Here is a 20,597-nt window from a genome sequence, read left to right as displayed (position 1 = left end):
AGCCTTTCTATCAGTAGTCCAAGACCTTAACCACTAGGCTACCACATCCCCCTACTGACCGTGATCTAAATGATTTATGCTCTTATTGTGAAGAAGAGCATGAAAGCCATTTCATATATACAAGCACCTTTTTAGGTAACAGATCTCTGAGATGGTCGATACATATGACATAGACCACTGGGTGTCAGGATCACGCCCGGATTTTTACTTGTACCATGTGTTTTTGTTTATGTTTAGTGTTCACTGGTCTGCCCTGCCCTTGTCTTATCCCCTCCCACCTCAGCACACCTGTTCCTCATGTGCCTAATTTGTCTCCCTATTTAATCTGGAATTATTGTCTTTGTTTCTTTTCTTTTCCCCAGTGTGTTCCCATTTTTTTATGTTATGTTTAATAATCATGTTTTTAGCTATCCTCACGATTAAGCCACTCACAGACCCAGTGGGATTGCTTCAAGCCTGGCACCGAAAAATCGGGGAGCATCTTTTGTATACCCCTTATATAACTTTTCCCCCCTGGACTTCTGGTTTTATTTTTCTTTTGTTTTTTTTTCTTGTGGACATTGTTTCGCATCTGTTCCAGTGGGGAATGCCGCTCCACTTCCTGTTTCCCGCGGAGGATGCTGCCTCACTTCTTGCTCGCAGAGGATGTTGCAGGCCTGTATACAGTATGTTTTTTTTTTTGCTCCTGTGGTGGAGGTGGCAGAGGATTTTTCTGTACATGGATCTGGTGGTGGCTTGGCGGAGGTTCTTCTCAGCTGTTGACGTCGCTTAGCCTTTCTGCTCGGCTGTGGATGTCGCTCAGCCTTTCTGCTTGGCTGTGGATGTCGCTCAGCCTTTCTGCTTGGCTGTGGACTTCTCTCAGCCTTTCTGCTCAGCTGTGGAAGTTGTTCTGCCTTTCTGCTCACTTCTGGATGTCACTCGGCCCCTAGGGCTATGCCGGCATGGCACGGCGTCTATGGCCGTGCCATGAGGGGGTACTGACAGGATCACGCCCAGAATTTTTACTTGTACCATTTGTTTTTGTTTAAGTTTTGTACATAATAATTCCTTCCGGTTTCAGCACACCTCGTTCCTCATGTGTATAATTTGATGCTGGAGCAGAGGAAATGGTTGAAGCCACTAGGTCTTGGATGAGGAAGAGCAAACCACTCACCTGCCTCTCTGTGAACAAACAAAATCATCTCAATAATTTCAGATAAGTGAAGGCAAAGCAGAGGCTAAAGGAGAAGTTGAGGCAGCAGCTGAGATAGACCTTGAGACTGTAGCCAACATTTAATCAGATGCCAAGGCCAAAGTTGAGTCAGCAGCTAAGGCAGTTGAGGCTAGAGCAGAAGTCAAACAGAATCTGAGGCTGAAGTTAAGTTAGCAGAGGTGGAAGTTGATGTTGAATCTGAGAGGGAAGTTCAGAATGAAACTGAAACTGAGTCAGAAGCTGAGGCAGAAGTAAAAGCTATGGCTGAGGCGGAAGCTGAGGCAGAATCTGAACCTGAGGCCGAAGCTCAACCTGAAGAGTGTCTGAAAAAGTAAAGGACCAGGAGAGGAACCAGAGGTGGAAAGATAAAAAAACTAGTCCTGGGTCCACTGGAAGAGGCTAGCTAAAAAGAAGTCGGGCATAGAAAGGACTGAAGAAAGTAGACAGGTTTACAAGGAATCGCAGTGCAGAGTGAAGAGGGACGTGGCAAAGGGCAAACAGAAAACATACGATGAGGTGGATGGCAGGTTAGACTCAAGGGAAGGTGAGAAGGACTAGTACAGTTTATTAAGACAGAGGGCTAGAGAAGGGAAGGATGTGCAACAGATAAGGGTGATTAAAGATAGATATGGAAATGTGCTAAAAGGTGAGAAGAGTGTGCAGAGAAGGTAGAAGGAGTATTTTGAGGAGCTGATGAATGAGGAAAATGAGAGCAAAAGACAGGGTGGAAGAGATGAATATTGCATAGCAGGAAATAGCAAAGATTATAAAGGAAGAGTGTGTGTGTGTGTGTGTGTGTGTGTGTGTGTGTGTGTGTGTGTGTGTGTGTGTGTGTGTGTGTGTGTGTGTGTGTGTGTGTGTGTGTGTGGAAAGGCTGTTGGCCTAGATGACATATCTGTGGAGGTGTGGAAGTGTCTAGGAGAGACAGCAGTGAAGTTTCTATTTAGATCGTTCGACAACATTTTTAAGAGTGAGAAGATGCCTGAGTAATGGAGGAGAAGTGTTTTAGTGCTGATCTTGTGCTGTAGGTCAGACAGAGGAGTTCAAGGTGGAGGTGGGATACGTCAGGATCGGTTTTGAGTCCCTTCTGGTTTGGTGATGGACAAGTTGACTGATGAAGACTAAAATAAAAAAATATCAAAATCATTGGGTGGGCAAAATACAAATTTATACCTACACTCTGCTGTTGCCAGCCCAGGTTTAAAGTCACTGAGAAAAACTGTTGGGAAAATGAGTCTGGAATGCCAATGTAGATACTGGGGCAGAGAAGAAGAAGAAGAAGAAGAAGAAGAAGAAGAAGAAGAACAAGAACAAGAACAAGAACAAGAAGAACAAGAACAAGAACAAGAACAAGAACAAGAACAAGCCTTTATTTTTGTCGCATATACCTGAAAATCTTTCTTCACATATCTCAGCTTTTGAAGATGGGGTCAGAGCACAGAGTCAGCCATGATGCAGCACCCATGCAGACAGAAGGGTAAAGAGCCTCAGGGGCCCAACGATAGTAGCTGAGCATTCTACTTGATCAGTAGGACAGTGTCTGCTAGTGTAGGTGTGCAGGTGTGTTGTGGGTAATGGAGTCCAGTGCCACAATAATGGTGGGCTGTGGTGTGTTCTAGGAGTTGGAATTTGCAGAACTGACTCAGGCAGCCGTTAGGAACTTCCCGGTCTCTCTTACTTTGACATAAGTAATGCATATTATAAACATTCTCATGGCTAGATCAGGAAGCTGTTTATTGTTGATGGATATGGTTCAGTGTGTGTTTATTTTCCACTACGTATGGTGATTTATTGGAGTAAATATACATTTTATTTCAAGGCTGAGTCAAACAATAACCTTAATTTATGGTTTTGTTGTTTATTTATAAAATGGGTGACAGAACAATGTCTACGTCTCCATTTCCTTCAGTCCTAGACCTCAAGAGTTCAAGTGTCTAGATTCCTCTAGAAAAAAGATCATGTTTCAAGTTTGACGTCTTCATTTGTCTTACTCTCAGATTTTACTGCATGAATTTATCAGACTCTTTAAGAGTTACGCTGCAGATTACATGCATGACCATTTTACATATACAAAGAGGATTATACAGTGTTAAGCATTAACAATACTTTTGAATAAAAATTATATACAGAATATACCATATACTAGTTGTTTGATGTACACGTATTTCAAAAGGGGCATGGTGGCTTAGTGGCTGACACGTTCGCCTCACACCTTCAGGGTTGGGGTTCGATTCCCGCCTCCACCTTGTGTGTGTGGAGTTTGCATGTTCTCCCCGTGCCTCGGGGGTTTCCTCCGGGTACTCCGGTTTTCTCCCCCGGTCCAAAGACATGCATGGTAGGTTGATTGGCATCTCTGGAAAAATTGTCCGTAGTGTGTGAGTGAATGAGAGTGTGTGTGTGCCCTGTGATGGGTTGGCACTCCATCCAGGGTGTATCCTGCCTCGATGCCCGATGACGCCTGAGAAGTTCGGATAAGCGGTAGAAAATTAGATGAGATGAGATACAGAATATACATAAAATACATTTAGAGAGACAAGTCCTAGAACAAATGATAATAAACACAAGACAAGTCTATCAAGGAAACATAACATCGTAGATGAAAACTTTGGAATAAAGAATTACAAAAGCTCTAGATTGTTGGATAGACTTGAAATGTCCATCCAGCAATGTTTGGAGTATAATTGCAAAGCCGTTGCTGATCTCTGGTGCTCTCTAGTGCACAGGCATGTCACTGCATGGAACATTTTCATCATGTAAAACTTTATAAAAGCCCTTCATCAAGCCATGTCACATGACACAAGTGCAATTTTCATATCCAGCACGTCTCAGTCCGATCTCATCAAGCATTCCGAAGCTAAGAATGGATGATTTATGAATAAGGCTGTGAAGTTCTGAGAAAAAGAGGGTTTTTTGGTCTGTACTTCTGCAGCGTGGGAGGGACAAACAGACCACACTTGTATATAATGTGCAAAAAAATGTTTAAAAAAATTCATTTTGCTTCAGGAGATTAAACAGAACTGATTCTCAGAGCATCAGAATTTCTGCAAAGAAGGTAAAGAAAGCTGTTTACTTTCTAAAAGCATTTATAGTAAAATAAAATCTATTTTCATTGCACAGTTATAAATCTTAATTTTATTATTATTATTAGTAGTAGTAGTAGTAATAGTATTAGTATTATTAGTATTATTAGTATTATTAGTATTATTAGTATTTAAGAAACTGCAGGTGTAATTAAGCAAATACATCCAATGCGCACTTTTTAGTGTTTTTTCGTTTTTATCGGTTGTTTATTTTTACATGCAATTAAAAAATGTATTCGTTTGTGTGATTTAAAAAAAACCTTTTCTTTATAATTCCAAATTAAAAAGCAATTCACTTTTTCATATTAGATTAGATTAGTTTATAAAATCATATGTTTAATAAATATATATTTTTTAAACAATATTTTTTTACATTTGACATTTTTTAGCATGTTATTTTTTAATTCACATTATATTTATTTATTATATTATTCGCATTACATCATGTGATCACAAGCCATAACACGCTGAAATGATCTTTCATCTGCTTTTTCCAGGTTATCTCGTATTATCACTTAATTACATGTAAAACTTTGAGAGCTGCTCTGCAAGTGCATAAAAAATTAAATATTCCCGTTTCATGTTTGTTTAAACTGAAGATTAGACCAAAATATAAACGTGTGTTCAGTGTTGTGGAGCCTTCGTGGGTCTCGAGACAAACTCTAGAGCTCCAGCATGCCGGAGCAGATTCCGTATAAGATTAGCAGGGCTTTAATGGGACACTGGAGAAAGCTCGGTCACAACGAGTGAGTGTGCAGGACTGCTGCTGCTGACAAACTCCTGAATGCAGCTTTGTTTCGCTCGCTGCATTGTTCAAAGGAAAGCAGCCAAGATCTGGAGCTGTCCACTGTGTCCTACAGCAAGAGAGTGGAGTACTCACTGCTCACACACAATGTAGACTATTGTTAACACTGAAGAGTAAGACAGTCTGTTAAAGGAACAGATGGATTTATTGTTGATCGATTACAAAATATGATCAAAGATCGCAGTTATGCTAACAGTCAATGTAGAGCAGGGTTATCCTGATGTCTCTCAAAAACAATGGTGTAATCTTTGTAATGTGTATGACTGAAGAAAGAAAAAAAAGAAAGAAAGAAAGAAAGAAAGAAAGAAAGAAAGAAAGAAGTTATTAATACTCTGTGACATTAGACACTGACGTGAGACACTGACATGTGAGACACTGAGATGTGAGACACTGAGCCATGAGACACTGAGATTAGACAGTGAGATGTTAGACTCAGAGACATTAGACACTGAGACATGAGACACTGAGATGTGAGACATTGAGACATGAGACACTGAGATTAGACAGTGATATGTTAGACTCTGAGACATTAGACACTGAGACGTGAGACACTGAGACGTGAGACACTGAAATTAGACAGTGAGATGTGAGACACTGAGATTAGACAGTGAGGTGTTAGACACTGAGACGTGAGACACTGAGACGTGAGACACTGAAATTAGACAGTGAGATGTGAGACACTGAGATTAGACAGTGAGGTGTTAGACACTGAGACGTGAGACACTGAGACGTGAGACACTGAAATTAGACAGTGAGATGTGAGACACTGAGATTAGACAGTGAGGTGTTAGACACTGAGACGTGAGACACTGAGATGTGAAACACTGATACTTTACACAATGAGACTTTTAACAGTGAGATGTTTGAGACTGAGAAGTGAGACGCTGAGGAGTGAGACACTGAGAAGTCAGGCACTAAGATTAAACAGTAAGATATTATAGACTGAGATTAGACAATGAGATGTTAGACACAGAAATTAGACACTGAGATGTTAGACACTGAGACATGAGACACTGAGATGTGAGATAATGAGATTAGACAATGAGATGTTAGACACTGAGACGTGAGACAATGAGATGTGAGATAATGAGATTAGACAATGAGACGTTAGACAATGAGACATTAGACAGTGAGATGTGAGACAAGGACATTAGACAATGAGACGTTAGACAATGAGACATTAGACAGTGAGATGTGTGAGACTGAGAAGTGAGACTCTGAGGAGTGAGACACTGAGAAGTGATGCAATGAGATGTGAGACAATGAGATGTGAGACAATGAGATGTGAGACAATGAGATGTGAGACAATAAGATGTGAGGCACCAAGATTAAACAGTGAGATGTTATACACTGAGATTAGACAATGAGATGTTAGACTCTGAGACATTCAACACTGAGACATAGACAATGAGACGTTAGAAACTGAGCCATTAGACAGTGAGGTGTGACACTGAGACGTGAGACAATGAGATGTGAGAAATAGACATTAAACAGTGAGATGCGTGAGACTGAAATGTAAGACACAGACATTAGAGAGTGAGATGTTAGACACTGAGACATTATACAGTGAGACATCAGACACTGAGACATTAGACACTGACATTATACACTGAGACATTAGACACTGAGACTTTAGACAGTGAGTAGTGTGAGACAAAAGTGAGACACTAAGACATTAGACACTGAGAAGTGAGATATTGGGAAGTAAGACAGAGATGTGAGACACTGCGATGTTAGACAGTGAGACATTAGACATTGAGACATTAGACACTGAAAACTGAGACATTGAGAAGTAAGACAGATATTTGAGACACTGAGACATTAGACACTGAGACTTTAGACAGTGAGTTGTGTGAGACTGAAGTGAAACACACACATTAGACACTGAGACTTTAGACAGTGAGTTGTGTGAGACTGAAGTGAAACACACACATTAGACACTGAGAAGTGAGACATTGAGAAGTAAGACAGAGAAGTAAGACAGAGATGTAAGACACTGAGACAAGAGTTTTGAGGTTGTCTCAAAGCAGCTTTACAGAATATTAAAGAAATCTAGAAAAAAAAGTCATGGTTTAATATTAGACTTACATTATATTTAAATGATTATTTTTTTTAAATACATCCCCCACTCCCTCATGTCCTGGTGTAAAGAGCAGTGCAGTTCTACCTGAACAATGCTAAGTGGATGTTACTGGAACAGCATACATTGTTGAACAAACACTGCATATCAGTTAAGTGAGGAAACATGTTTACTTCTTTAACTTATCTGATCCTCGGCTGAACGAGTAGAAAATCCCCCCCTTCATATGGGACACATATCGATAGAAGTAATGTCCGTAGCTCTGTACATATAAAACAACAGTTCCCTTTTAATCCTCAGTCTTTAATCCCACTACATGTGAAATAATAACCCGCTCCTTCTGCTCCCTATGAAGGCGTGACTCCGGCTTTCAGTGAGGCTGTGAGCGCCACCGTGCCACTGTGTGAGTGTGAGAATTATTAACTTCACTGCTTTCATGTGAACATGACATTGAACACCATTTTTAATGAAACTCTTAGGCTTTTAGGCTCCGTCCCCAAGCAAACTCCTGCCATTAGCACTCTCATATCACACAGATGATAAAACAAATTGCTGTAGGCGGGATTTATAAAGTGACCCCAGGGGTTTAAAATAACACAATGTATATTTTTCTTTCCCTTCGTCACTCCAGCCTGAGACGAGAATTCAATACAGGTAAGCAACAATTACCACAAAAATCATGTCTTTCTTATAGACAGACAGACAGACAGACTGATTGATAGATAGATAGATAGATAGATAGATAGATAGATAGATAGATAGATAGATAGATAGATAGATAGATAGATAGATAGATAGATAGATAGATAAATAAAAAATAATCTAGACGCATAAACATGTGATGAATAAATATTCTGATCCTATTTTTCTTTTTTTTTTATTTCCTGATCATTTTTCTGAACAAAGCATTCAGTACCAAAAGAGAAAATCAGAAAACAATTCTGAATATAAAATTATAAAATATGACAAAATGATATTTATCTACACATTTCCTCGGGAGATGTATTTTTCTGCTGTTTATTAAAAGTCCATACGTTCTGTGCTCTCGGATTCTGTAGTTTTACAAAATGGACTCGAACACTGACAATGACTTAACATCTAAAGCTTAATTAAGTTTAAACAACTTAATTTTAATTAAAAAATTTTGGTCAAATGACATAATCTTAGATATCCTAATCCATTCTACTCAGAGATGACCATGCAATTTGTTATATATATATATTTTTTTTTTAGTATAAGTGACTTATTTTACCTATCAGAAGAAATAACACAGCAATTCAAGCTTTATGACAAATCTGGTTTATTATAAAAACCAATACTTGGGCAAAATGATCGATTATCCAGGACTCCTAGGAAAATAGAAGCATCTTAGTTTCTCTTAGTTACTTTGTAATCGGATTTACTTAAAGAAAAGATATAGAAAAATTATTAATAATAATAAACCACTGGAATTGTGATAAATATATTTCAACAACATAGACAAAAATGGCAGATTGTTGGGTCCACCTAGCCTTAACTACAGCCCCCAAAAAGACCATCTGGTTAAACTAACAGCCCTGGAAAATTGTCTCAAACAACCAACATTCATGTAACTGCTGTATCTGTATGAACTGTAAAACCTTTACATAAAATGTGCCCCATTTCCTCACATTTTAGGACAGCAGATTATTTTTTAGAGACATTACCTTCAGGCTAGCTTTCAGACCATCCAGCTTAAGAAATATTTTTTGAAACACCTCAAAATAAATTTATAGTAGCTGAGGTTGATTGCGTATATTAGCCCTTATTAGGTTCCAGGTATATTCAGGTGTTACAGGACTTCTTGTCCCTCAGTAACAATCCTTACGCTGGCTGAGTCAGAATTTATGGCACCTCTAGTCACGATAATCTTCATTACTTCATTCGTAATATCCACATCATCCTACAGAAAGTAGGTCAGAATCGGTGTCAGTGTTTTAAGTCATATTTAAAAATCTGAGTAATATGACTTTGTGTGTGTCAGAACGTAAGTGTTCCGATAAACGTTGTCTCTAGGTTTACGGTGATGATCCTTTTGAATTATTTATTTATCTCTCAGTATAAAAATAAGGCACAAATAAAACAGTCACAATTTGTTAATGTAGAAAATTTGGCAATATATAGCACATACTATAAAATGTAAAAAGATGTTTACCTGAGTTGCATCATGCAGTGAGTACTACACTGCAAAAAAATTCAGAGCTTCTAAACTTATGACCTGACAGTGAAACCTTAGGAAATAAACTATTTGAAAACAATTTTTCTGATTTCAAATGTAAAGAAATGAGCCTGCTGCCTAACATTAAACATTGTGCAGCAGATCGTTAAATGAAAAAATGAACTAGCTTATTGTTTAACTTTGTCTTTACCTACGTTTCTACAACATGGTGGCTTTGGCAGTCTGTGTTTACAGACACAGAATGTTATATTCAGCTAAACTGTTAACTGGCATAATTAGGGCCCGAGCACCTACTGGTGCGAAGCCCTATTGTTTTTGCTCGGGTTTATTTTATTTATTTATTTATTTATTTATTTTTGCAAACATTGGCCAACCGGGGTCCCTTAACATGCTCGAAAACTGAAACTTGAAATTTGGCACACATGTCAGATCGTGTGACGCTAGGCTCGGACAAAGGCTGGAATACGGGGTGGCAGGGGGGCTCTGTAGCACCCCCTGTAATGCAAAAACAAACATTTGTGCACAAATCAGGCAATTATGTATGCACATGTATGAGAGTTGGTATGCATATAGATCTCATCGACCCGAACAACTTTCTCACTCTAAACTATGAGCTCCACCCAACAGGAAGTCGGCCATTTTGGATTATTTTATAATTGCATGCGGTGAACTATTAAATAGTCCTCCTATGACATTCATGATATTTCGAAGGGTGCTGCCATGGCGAGGCGACTAAGTTATGGCGAATTCAGAGAAACAGGAAATGTCTAATATCTAAGGCAAAAAATGTCTTATTGTGATGACACGCAGTGTGTATGTTCGGCCAAGGATTCCAATCGCATCGATGTGCCTATTGTGAATCTCGGACATAGCGCCACCAACAGGCCCCGGGATGTGTGTCAGTCACAAAGGTGGATTTTTTCACAGTTGCATGCAATGAACTTTTAAATACTCCTCCTAGAGTATTCATGCGATTGAATCTAATGCGAAATTGTGAACGGATTTTTGATATCTCCATTTTTTGCCATGGCATCGTGTCAAAGTTTACTTTTATTTCAGGCATACTGTATTTAAGGCTTTTGGTGTGCTTAGATTAACTTGAAATTTGACACATACATCACATTTGTCGGCTTTTAAGTGTGGACAAAAAGGTCGGACAAAGGTGTGTCTCTTAAGTGGCTCACTAGCGCCACCGTTTGTCTAAAATGTGGGGTTTCATTTACCTACAGTCCCCAAATTGGTCAGTAACAACATAAAATAGTCCACTGATATTTACCCACTTCATGAACTTGCCCACCGTGTATTGTTTTCTGGGAGGCACTGTATAGCGATAAAAACGTGCGAGGGCCCGCCATCGCTGCATGCAGCTATATTTATTGTTTAACCTCACACAAAAACAGTCATCAAGATAAGATCATTTATCATTTATTCCTCTTAGAAGATTGTTTTCTTTACCACTTTGTTGCCCAAATAAATAATTTTGTCTCAGGTGTTATCTCAGATACAAATAGGACAATGCTACTAGTGCTCATGTATCAGTGTTCACATACCTCACTGGCTCTCTTAGATCATGTCCCTGCACAAGGTCGGTTCGTTCCTGCGTGGTCTGTCCCGCAGGAAGCCTCTAGACCCAGAAGGCGAGGTGTCCACATTCCGCCGGTGTCTCGGCACTATAGACCTGGTGGCTCTCGGCGTGGGCAGCACTCTGGGTGCTGGTGTCTACGTGCTCTCGGGTGAGGTGGCCAGATCTCTGTCTGGCCCCAGCATCATCATCTCCTTCCTCATTGCCGCTGTGGCCTCCATCTTCGCCGGACTCTGTTATGCTGAATTTGGCGCCCGAGTACCAAAGACAGGATCGGCATATCTCTACAGCTACGTGACTGTGGGCGAGGTGTGGGCTTTCATCACCGGCTGGAACCTGCTGCTCTCTTACATCATAGGTGGGAAAACTGAACACAAAAATTGTAAATAGTTTGGTTAAAGAAAAAATGGTGTGGTAGTTTGACAGAAAAGAGCTGCAACCGAGATAAAAGTGGATGAATAAGCACAAAACATAGAGAAAACACAATATGTTTAATATATATTTGGGGCAACTGGTTAAGGCTCTGGGTTGTTGATCGGAGGATCGGAGTTCAAGGCCCATCACAGCCAAGCTGCCATTGCTGGGCCCTTGAGCAAGGGCTTGAACCCTCAACCCTCCCTGCTTCAGGGGTGCTGTTTCATAGCTGCCCTTGCACTCTGACCCCAACCTCCTCAATTGGGGTATGTGAAAAAAAGAATTCCACTGTGCTGTAATGTATATGTGGCAATAATAAAGGCTTCTATGCCCCTGTTCTATTCTATTCTATTCTATTCTATAAAAAGAATTGTTTTTAATTTTTCAGTTTAAATTTCTTTTGACGTTTATAAAATGTTTTTATCATATTAAATTCCAATTAAACACTTCTGTTTTACACTTCTGTTTTAGCAGCACATGTGCATTCAGTATATTCACTTTACATTGTGCATCAGTGGTCGTATTTTTTTAGATCCAGAGAAAGTTCATTGTTTACCTAAAAAGACTAAAAAAATCTGTATAAAATGTGATGTCCGGATCTGATAGAGAAAGCAATGTGTTCCTCTGAGTAACTGGATTCTTCTTGCTGGTGTAGGTGCCTCCAGCGTGGCCCGAGCCTGGAGTGGCACTTTTGACGATATGCTTGGAAATGTGATGGCGAATTACTTCAGCAAACACGCAGCCATGGGCCTGCCAGGCTTGGCTCCTTACCCAGACTTCTTTGCAGCGGGCCTCATTTTGCTTCTTGCTGGTACTGAAAGCTCTTTCAGGTCATTTCAGCCGCTGTTACTCCGACTCTATAAACCCAGAGTCTAATACCTGTTCTTCTGAATCGCAGGTCTTCTTGCATTCGGCGTGAAAGAATCGACGATGGTCAACAAGGTCTTCACGAGCATTAACATTCTGGTGTTGGTGTTCGTCATCATCACTGGCTGTATCAAGGGGAAACTGGAGAACTGGTACATCAGTGAGGAAACATTAGTGAATGTCACAGCAGAACTCGAGTAAGCCTGAACTCCTGAAAAGCTCTAAAGTCAGATACAGCACATACAGACATCACCATACACACATCTGCAGTGTTGTCTTTACAGAAACCTGACGTCCACAGTCAACGTCACCTCCGAATTCGGCCACGGCGGCTTTTTCCCATACGGCTTTGAGGGCACGCTGGCAGGAGCTGCCACTTGCTTCTATGCATTCGTAGGGTTTGACTGCATTGCGACTACGGGTAATTTAAATTAATTAAATGTGTGTGTGTGTGTGTGTGTGTGTGTGTGTGTGTGTGTGTGTGTGTGTGTGTGTGTGTGTGTGTGTGTGTGTGTGTGTGTTTCTACTAAATGAAGTTTAGAGGTCATTTGTGACATTTTAAGCACAAGCCTTATCTTTACTTTTTACTCAGCTGATCTTTAGCCTTCAACCAATGCAACCTTATATTAATTATATTTAAAGGTGGCATTTGGACATTTACACACAAAACATAAAGGAATACAAAATAATTGGAAAAACTTTAGATTTAAATAATAATAATAATAATAATAATAATAATAATAATAATAATAATAATAATAATAAGAAGAAGAAGAAGAAGAAGAAGAAGAAGAAGAAGAAGAAGAAGAATATGAATATGAATGTGAATACATCAATTTAGGAACATCAATTGACATCAATTTAGGAATTAAGGAAAAGTTAGAAATAAAAGTGTTATTTTATATATATATATATATATATATATTTATTTATAGTTTAAATTGTGGAAATATCTGGAGTATTGGGAATAACTGTGAATGTGTTATTATAGGTGAGGAAGTGAAGAACCCCCAGAAGTCCATCCCACTGGGCATTGTATTTGCACTGCTCATCTGTTTCCTGGCTTATTTCGGCGTTTCAGCTGCTCTCACACTAATGATGCCGTACTACCTGCTGAACATCCACAGCCCCCTGCCTGTCGCCTTTGCCTACGTAGGCTGGTCTGCCGCCAAGTACGTAGTCGCCGTGGGATCCCTGTGTGCACTCTCTACTAGGTAAACAGAATTATGGGAGATATCCTGAATAATACAGATTGTTGCATTCTCATTGGGGAGATTAAGAGACTAAAAGAAAGTAAATCTGTGTTTCAAAGCCTCCTGGGATCCATGTTCCCGATGCCTCGAGTGATCTTTGCCATGGCTAGAGACGGCCTCCTGTTCAAAGTGTTGTGTAAAGTCAGCTCGAGGAAAAGTCCCGCCACGGCCACGCTCACCTCCGGCACTGTCGCAGGTAAGGAAAGTGGCTCTGAAACACATGAGTGATGTTTTGAGCTTAAAAATACAGGAATGCTGCATAGAATTAAAACATTACATTAAAACACATTTTTCCCAGATTCAAAAATATTGGCACCCTACACATGTAATACTTGGAGACATTTCATTTACAGCGTTTGGCACACACCCTTATCCAGAAAGACTTTTGTCCCACTTTTTTATACCTTGCAATTGAGGGTTTTATACCTCACAACCTTCTGAGCAGTAGTCTAACACCTTAACCATTAAGCTACCACTCCGTCTCTAGCTGTAAGATGAAAGGATACCTCTGTAATGCCTCATAGAGAGAGGCATCTTGGTCTGCTCAAACCCTAGCTGTGTCTGAATATCCTCACTACTGTACAGAAAGCAAAAAGCCAAAGCAGTTCAGCAAAGGTGTAGTATGTCTGATTGTCAATATCTATAAAACTGTAAGTGAGAAATACACAGATGACCTGCTGTTTCTGCAGTATGGACCCAGTGCATTCTGTGCTGTCCCATAACAGGACTCGTGTAGAAGAGCTGTTAGAATCAAAAATAACAAAAGATGGTGCAACAGATTATACGTGCTGTAGGTATTAAACATTTATCCATGAGGTTAATCTTTGTTAACTTGTTGGAATTGTTTAACAAATGTACTAATTTAAAGCAACTGATTTTTTTCTTACCCAAGTTCTATTATTCTGCCTGTTTGTTTATTTTAAACAACATGCTCAATTTTAAATGAGTATATCTCAAAAACTACAAGGTGTATTTGAATGATTCTGGTACCACAATAAAGATAGCACACGTGAGATTGCTGGTGAAGTGTTAAAAGAAGTATATACATTACCAGTAAATTCCACCTGACAAAAAATTCCTATTACAGAGAGAATATCATTATGTAATCATTGATAACGAAGCCTAAAAACTCCAGAAATCTATTTTATAACATCTCACCATTAACTGTTTCAAGATAGATTTATCTATTAGAGATATTATAGAGAGGTTTTTTAAGAAGGATGTCTAGGCAGACTCTCCTGTATGCCATGATGGCACATGTTGGTGTTCTTCTGTGATATCTGAGGTTTCTCAACATGTAACTGAATACTTCTGGTACCAAAATAAAGGTAACACGTGTGAGATTACTCCAGACCAAAGTAAGAGAATATGGCACACAGACAAACAAACAAACAAACAAATAAACAAATAAATAAATAAATAAATAAATAAATAAATAAATAAATAAATAAATATTTTACAATTTTAGACAATATATGTCTTTGAATTCATGCAGTGTGCAGTGAAAGCCCAAGTTTGATTTATCTATTGTGTATCAGAGATATTAGAGAGAGGTTTTTGTAGGGGCACACGCTCATGTGCCAGGTTGGCACATGTTGGAACACCGCTATATCTGAGTTTTATCAGCTACAGAACTATAAAACTTAATTTCATTAATTTATATGTGACTATAGGTGTTCATTCCATCCAAATAAAACTATTTAAGGCTTGTTTTGGAATCTAGTAAAGAGACAAACCCGACTTGTGCCATTCTTTTCGTGGCTCCGCACTACTGTTTATCCAAATGCCAGCTTTTTCAGGATTGAAAACAGCAATAATATGGACCAAATAAACACAAATAATTCATAATAGACGATGTTTTTGTCTTGAAAACTCACCTCTTTTCTAATTTTGAGTCTGTGAATTTAAAGGTCCAGGGCGTTTAGATAGATAATCTTTGTTTTGTTCTAACAGCGATTGCGCGATTTTGAAGCATAATCCAATAGTAAGGCAGTAAAGTTAGTGTTTCATGAAGGATCAGTGAATAATAACTAATGGACTTCTTGGTTTTGTAAGTCTCTCACAGATGCACATAGTAACAGAGACAATAAGCAGAAGTTTCTTTTAGTGACAGACAGATGAGATTTTATAATTCCTCTGGATTTTTCCCTTGGAATATGATTTATAATCCTGAAACACCAAAGATAAGAACAAATTTAGTGTCATGGCTGCTCGGTTGTTTTGTGTGTTTTTTCCTTCTAAATATCGGTCACAAAGTGATGATCCTTAGACTGTTGGATTCTGTCGAATCTCAACATTCTGGATTGAAGTTGTGTTTGTGTTTTGTAAGTGAATGATTACAGGAGTCAGAATTCGTACGTACGGAATGTTTACAAAGTTTTTCGGTCGATCCGTTTGTTGTTTTGTTTTGCGTTGTTTTGTTTTGCTGCATGTGTGGATACATTAAAGATATATATGTTTATGAACCTGATTTACCTCCTTGCCCTCAGCTGGAAGAGGTTAAATTTACAATTTAAATTAAACAATTGCAGTAGGTACTGAATTAAATGCAGTAGGTACTGAATCATATGCAGTAGGCATTGAATCAAATGCAGTAGATATTGAAAGAAATGAGTTAGGTACTGAATCAAAAGCAGCAGGCATGGAATCAAATATAGTAGGTACTGAATCAAATACAGTAGGTACTGAATCAAAGGCAGTAGGTACTGAATTGAATTCAGTGGAAACTGAATCAAACACGGTAAGAGTCGAAAACACCCTGTGTGTGCGTATGTGTGCGTGTGTGTGTGTTCGCGTGGCTTTTCCCACCCTTAAAACCCCATGTGAATGTACTGACCTCACCAGCTGATGAATGGACATCAGTGGACAAAAAATTCTAAAAAGACAATAAAAACCAAGACATATGCTTTGCTTTCCCCACAGCTATAATGGCGCTGTTATTCGACCTGAAGGCTCTGGTTGATATGATGTCGATTGGGACTCTGTTCGCCTACACACTTGTGGCCATTTGCATTCTCATACTGAGGTCAGTGTTCAAGCTCAATGCCTCGGACTTACCCTCACGGCTCGGCAATCATTTTATTCTCTAATAAATGTTTGTTTCTCTTTAGGTACCGTGAGACCGAATCTGCAGAGAATGAAGTAAGCGTTACTTCGGTGTCAAAGTTCAGATTTTTAAATCCTCCATCATACCCGACCAAGGAAACGTCAAACACCGTCATCATCTGCACCGTGTTTATCGGTACGTTCCCTGAACCCTTAAACACTCTCACATTTACACACATTTCAGTATGAGACACTTCAGCTGTACTCATACTGACTTGTTCGGTTTAGCCTATTAAATAGTTTACAATTGCCTTTGCAATATTTTAATTCTCACAACCAACTGTTATTCATTCACTTTATCCTAACTGCTTTATTCTGGTCAGGATCACAGTGGGTTTGGAGTCTTTCCCAGGAATGCTGGGTGTGTGTGTGAGAGTGAGAGACATCCTTCACACACATTTATATCCACCTAGGGCCTAGAATTCACATACTAGCAGTTAGCATGTTTTTGGGAGGTGCAAGGAACGCAGAGAACCCACACTGGACCCTTTGGACACAGACAGAACATGTGAATGTCAGGTTTTGTAGTAAGAGACGGATTATTAGCATTTAACAAGTAAAACACATACACAAAAAACTCTAGAACATGAATATATTTGTCCACATGGAAATATACACAGCAAAAACAGCAAAGCTGAAAAACGTCTAGACAATGAGTTCTATCGAAGTACAGTACCTGATCCTGATCCAGGTGCTTCCAGGACCAATCTGCTGACTCTGAAGCACTTACTGTAATTGTATTGCAAAATCTTTATAAATTCATACACACATTACATACTTCTTTTATCTCAATTAACCTTCATTTACCTCAAAACATGTTCTGACATATTTGGTGTTTGAATTTTGCTTTTTTCATGCAGTCTTCATGGTGGTGGTCCTGACCGTTCTGCTGTCCAAAGCCATCACATCACTGCTTCAGCTGGAGGTCTGGATTCTGGTGTGTGTGTCTGTGATCCTTTTCTTAATGTTGCTCAGCACACTGGTGATCTGGAGGCAGCCTCAGAATCCCACTAAAGCTGCCTTCATGGTGAGAAAACACACACACACACACACACACACACACACACACACACACACACACACACACACACACACACACACACACACACACACACACACACACACACACACATCCTTGCAATTCTTAAGACCATCCAATGTAGATAACTAATCCTACACCTAACCCTAAACCCTAACCATAACCTCATTCATCAGAAGATAATCATTTGGCTTAGTTCCTCTTTCCCTTGTGGGGTCCTGCCAAATGTCCCAGCAAGAACATAACAAGATCTTTTTGGGGACATTTGATCCTTATCGACATGCCAATACACAATGCGATGTCAACTCCATTTGCAAACTCCCACAGCTCGTTCCTTGTGCAATTTGACCTCTGCAAATGATCCAATGTGCAGCTGAGTAGAAGTTTCCAACCTTCCTACCTTCTCCCACACCACTCTATTATTATACACTCTCCTCTGGCTTCCTGTAGCTGCTTAATCAGATTTAAAACAGTGATACTTTTCTACAAAGTCAAAAGCAGACCAACACCTTCTGATCTCAAAGGTCTTATCACACCTCAGACTGCACCATAAATACATCACGATGGAATATACAATAACTCCCAGAACACAATGCAACCAATAAACATGGCCTCCGTCAACTACGATGTCTTGCAGCCACCACGGTCAGGTCAAAAGATCTGACGTACAGAAATACAGGACATAAGGATACATACAATCAAAAGGACAGGACATAAAGTGTGTATGAGTAAGTGAAAGGTCTCGTATAATACCTGACTGTCACTGTAAATGTGTGTAACTGGGAAGTTGAGTCCGGAAGGCCAGGTTCATAGGCCGTGGTGCATGATGGGAGATGACGTTTGTGGACTTAACCTAAGTCACCTAAAACATAGTAGAATTGATCTGATTCTTTTTTTTTGAAGAATTGTCCATATCACTCTCTATACAGGTGCCTTTTCTGCCTTTACTTCCTGTGGTGAGTACATTCATCAACGTTTACCTGATGGTTCAACTCGGAGGAGCCACCTGGATCCGTTACGCTGTCTGGATGGCTGTGGGTAAGTAAGTGCTGGAGTGACATGAGGGGTTATGGGTTACAGCAAAAGAGGTTCATTGGAGTATTGGGGTTCTTGGCCAATATAACAAAAATGTTGTATACAGTAAACACCCTTGGAGAGCCATGAAGCTTTTATATTCAAATAGTTCTATATGTCAAAAAATGGTGTAAGGTGACATGAGTGCCATTACTTTTGGTGTTGTATCTCTGTATCTAGCAATTCATTAATTAATTAATTAATTCATTCATTCATTCATTCATTCATTTTCTACCGCTTATCCAAACTTCTCGGGTCACGGGGAGCCTGTGCCTATCTCAGGCGTCATCGGGCATCGAGGCAGGATACACCCTGGACGGAGTGCCAACCCATCACAGGGCACACACACACTCTCATTCACTCACACAATCACACACTACGGACAATTTTCCAGAGATGCCAATCAACCTACCATGCATGTCTTTGGACCGGGGGAGGAAACCGGAGTACCCGGAGGAAACCCCCGAGGCACGGGGAGAACATGCAAACTACACACACACAAGGAGGAGGTGGGAATCGAACCTCCAACCCTGGAGGTGTGAGGCGAACATGCTAACCACTAAGCCACCGTGCCCCCATGTATCTAGCAATATTATAGACAAAATGTGCTGCATTTTCTCATCTATCAATTTGTAAATAATAATAATAATAAGAAGAAGAAGAAGAAGAAGAAGAAGAAGAAGAAGAAGAAGATGAAGTTGGCCTTCAAACTGGAACGATCTATAAAGATCTATGTTTCGGGTCCATTCACTTCAACAAAAAGGTTTCTTTCTCAGGGTGTGTGGTTACATTTCTGTAGAACATTTCCATTTTGCAGAAGGTTGTCTGTTGTGGAAAAAGGTTCTTTATGGCACTGAGAAAAAAAATGGGTTGCTTTAAGAACTATTTGTTGACTATTTTTGGAGGAGATTCTTTGAGGAACCTGAAATAGTTCTTCTGCAGCATCACTGTGATTTTAGGTTTATTCCTTTAAAGAGTGTGTTTCTTTTTTCTAGTGTTAAAATTGTATTGTCCTGAGAGGGTGTATAGTAGATCTTAGTGTGTGTGTGTGTGTGTGTGTGTGTGTGTGTGTGTGTGTGTGTGTGTGTGTGTGTGTGTGTGTGTGTGTGTGTGTGTGTGTTTATCCTCTACAGGACTCTTGATCTACTTTGGGTATGGTGTGAGGAACAGCGTTCAGAAACAGAGACTGCTGGGAAACATGAGCAACCTGGAAGCCACAGATGAAACCGCAGAGAAAGACACAACTAAAGGACAAGATTTATAACACCAGCGTCTAATGATCAAATACTGTACTTAGAGATCACCTAATTATAAGGACTTTAACACACGTTTGTTAACATAATGACATAATGATGGAACATTTTAAAAGATTTTATAAAGAAAATGTTTCATATTCTGAACAGAGCCATGATTCACACTGTGGTCTGATAACTGGCACTTTATGGACATATGGATATATTTTCCACTTTATGGAAAATGTTATTTAATGACACAGAATATTCACCGATAAAGAAACTAAAGACAAAACTTTTATGAAGGTGCGCTGCTGTAAAACTGTGTGTATCTGATCCATAATCGATTTCATTTCGATTTTAAATAAAACTCTACAAGAGTTCAGATCTATGCAAAGAAATTACTGAGATGTTTTATGAACATGATTAAAAAGCCCAACAGGGTTCTTACTAAACCCGCTGTAATGCTTCATACCTACAAAATGTGTATGTTCATAATAATAACAGAGAGATTACAAGCGACACACATGACTGGGTCACGACATACACATCATTACCTCTACGGTCTAAACTCGTTCACCCTGATTTCATTTTTTCTTAAAAGTAAATGTTAAAATTTGAAGGTTTTTTATCTTCTATCACTAAAATTCAGTGTAAGATTATCAACAGAGGGAAAA

At 39.4% G+C, this 20,597-nt stretch overlaps 1 protein-coding gene across 2 annotated transcripts; it reads left to right on the top strand.

The window, feature by feature from the left end:
- Positions 1 to 3,599: 3,599 nt before the first annotated feature.
- LOC113653706 (cationic amino acid transporter 2-like) lies at positions 3,600 to 20,375 on the top strand. 2 transcript variants are annotated; one of them, XM_047820118.1, is made up of 13 exons: positions 3,606 to 4,244; positions 7,789 to 7,811; positions 10,922 to 11,294; positions 12,006 to 12,161; positions 12,249 to 12,414; positions 12,502 to 12,638; positions 13,209 to 13,431; positions 13,530 to 13,666; positions 16,393 to 16,495; positions 16,581 to 16,711; positions 17,436 to 17,602; positions 18,544 to 18,652; positions 19,822 to 20,375. In XM_047820118.1, exons 3-13 carry the CDS (start codon positions 10,925 to 10,927, stop codon positions 19,950 to 19,952), a joined length of 1,830 nt encoding a protein of 609 aa, XP_047676074.1. In that variant the 5' UTR covers positions 3,606 to 4,244; positions 7,789 to 7,811; positions 10,922 to 10,924; the 3' UTR covers positions 19,953 to 20,375. The 2 variants fall into 2 exon arrangements, with proteins under 2 accessions (XP_047676075.1, XP_047676074.1); XM_047820119.1 differs by lacking the exons at positions 18,544 to 18,652; positions 19,822 to 20,375 and adding an exon at positions 16,899 to 16,936 and having other exon boundaries at positions 3,600 to 4,244; positions 17,436 to 17,588.
- Positions 20,376 to 20,597: the final 222 nt, after the last annotated feature.

Source organism: Tachysurus fulvidraco, chromosome 10 (assembly GCF_022655615.1).
Source record: "Tachysurus fulvidraco isolate hzauxx_2018 chromosome 10, HZAU_PFXX_2.0, whole genome shotgun sequence".
Classification (NCBI taxonomy): Eukaryota; Metazoa; Chordata; class Actinopteri; order Siluriformes; family Bagridae; genus Tachysurus; species Tachysurus fulvidraco.
Note: the sequence above shows the minus strand (reverse complement) of the source record. Positions and strands in the feature narration are given on the sequence as shown.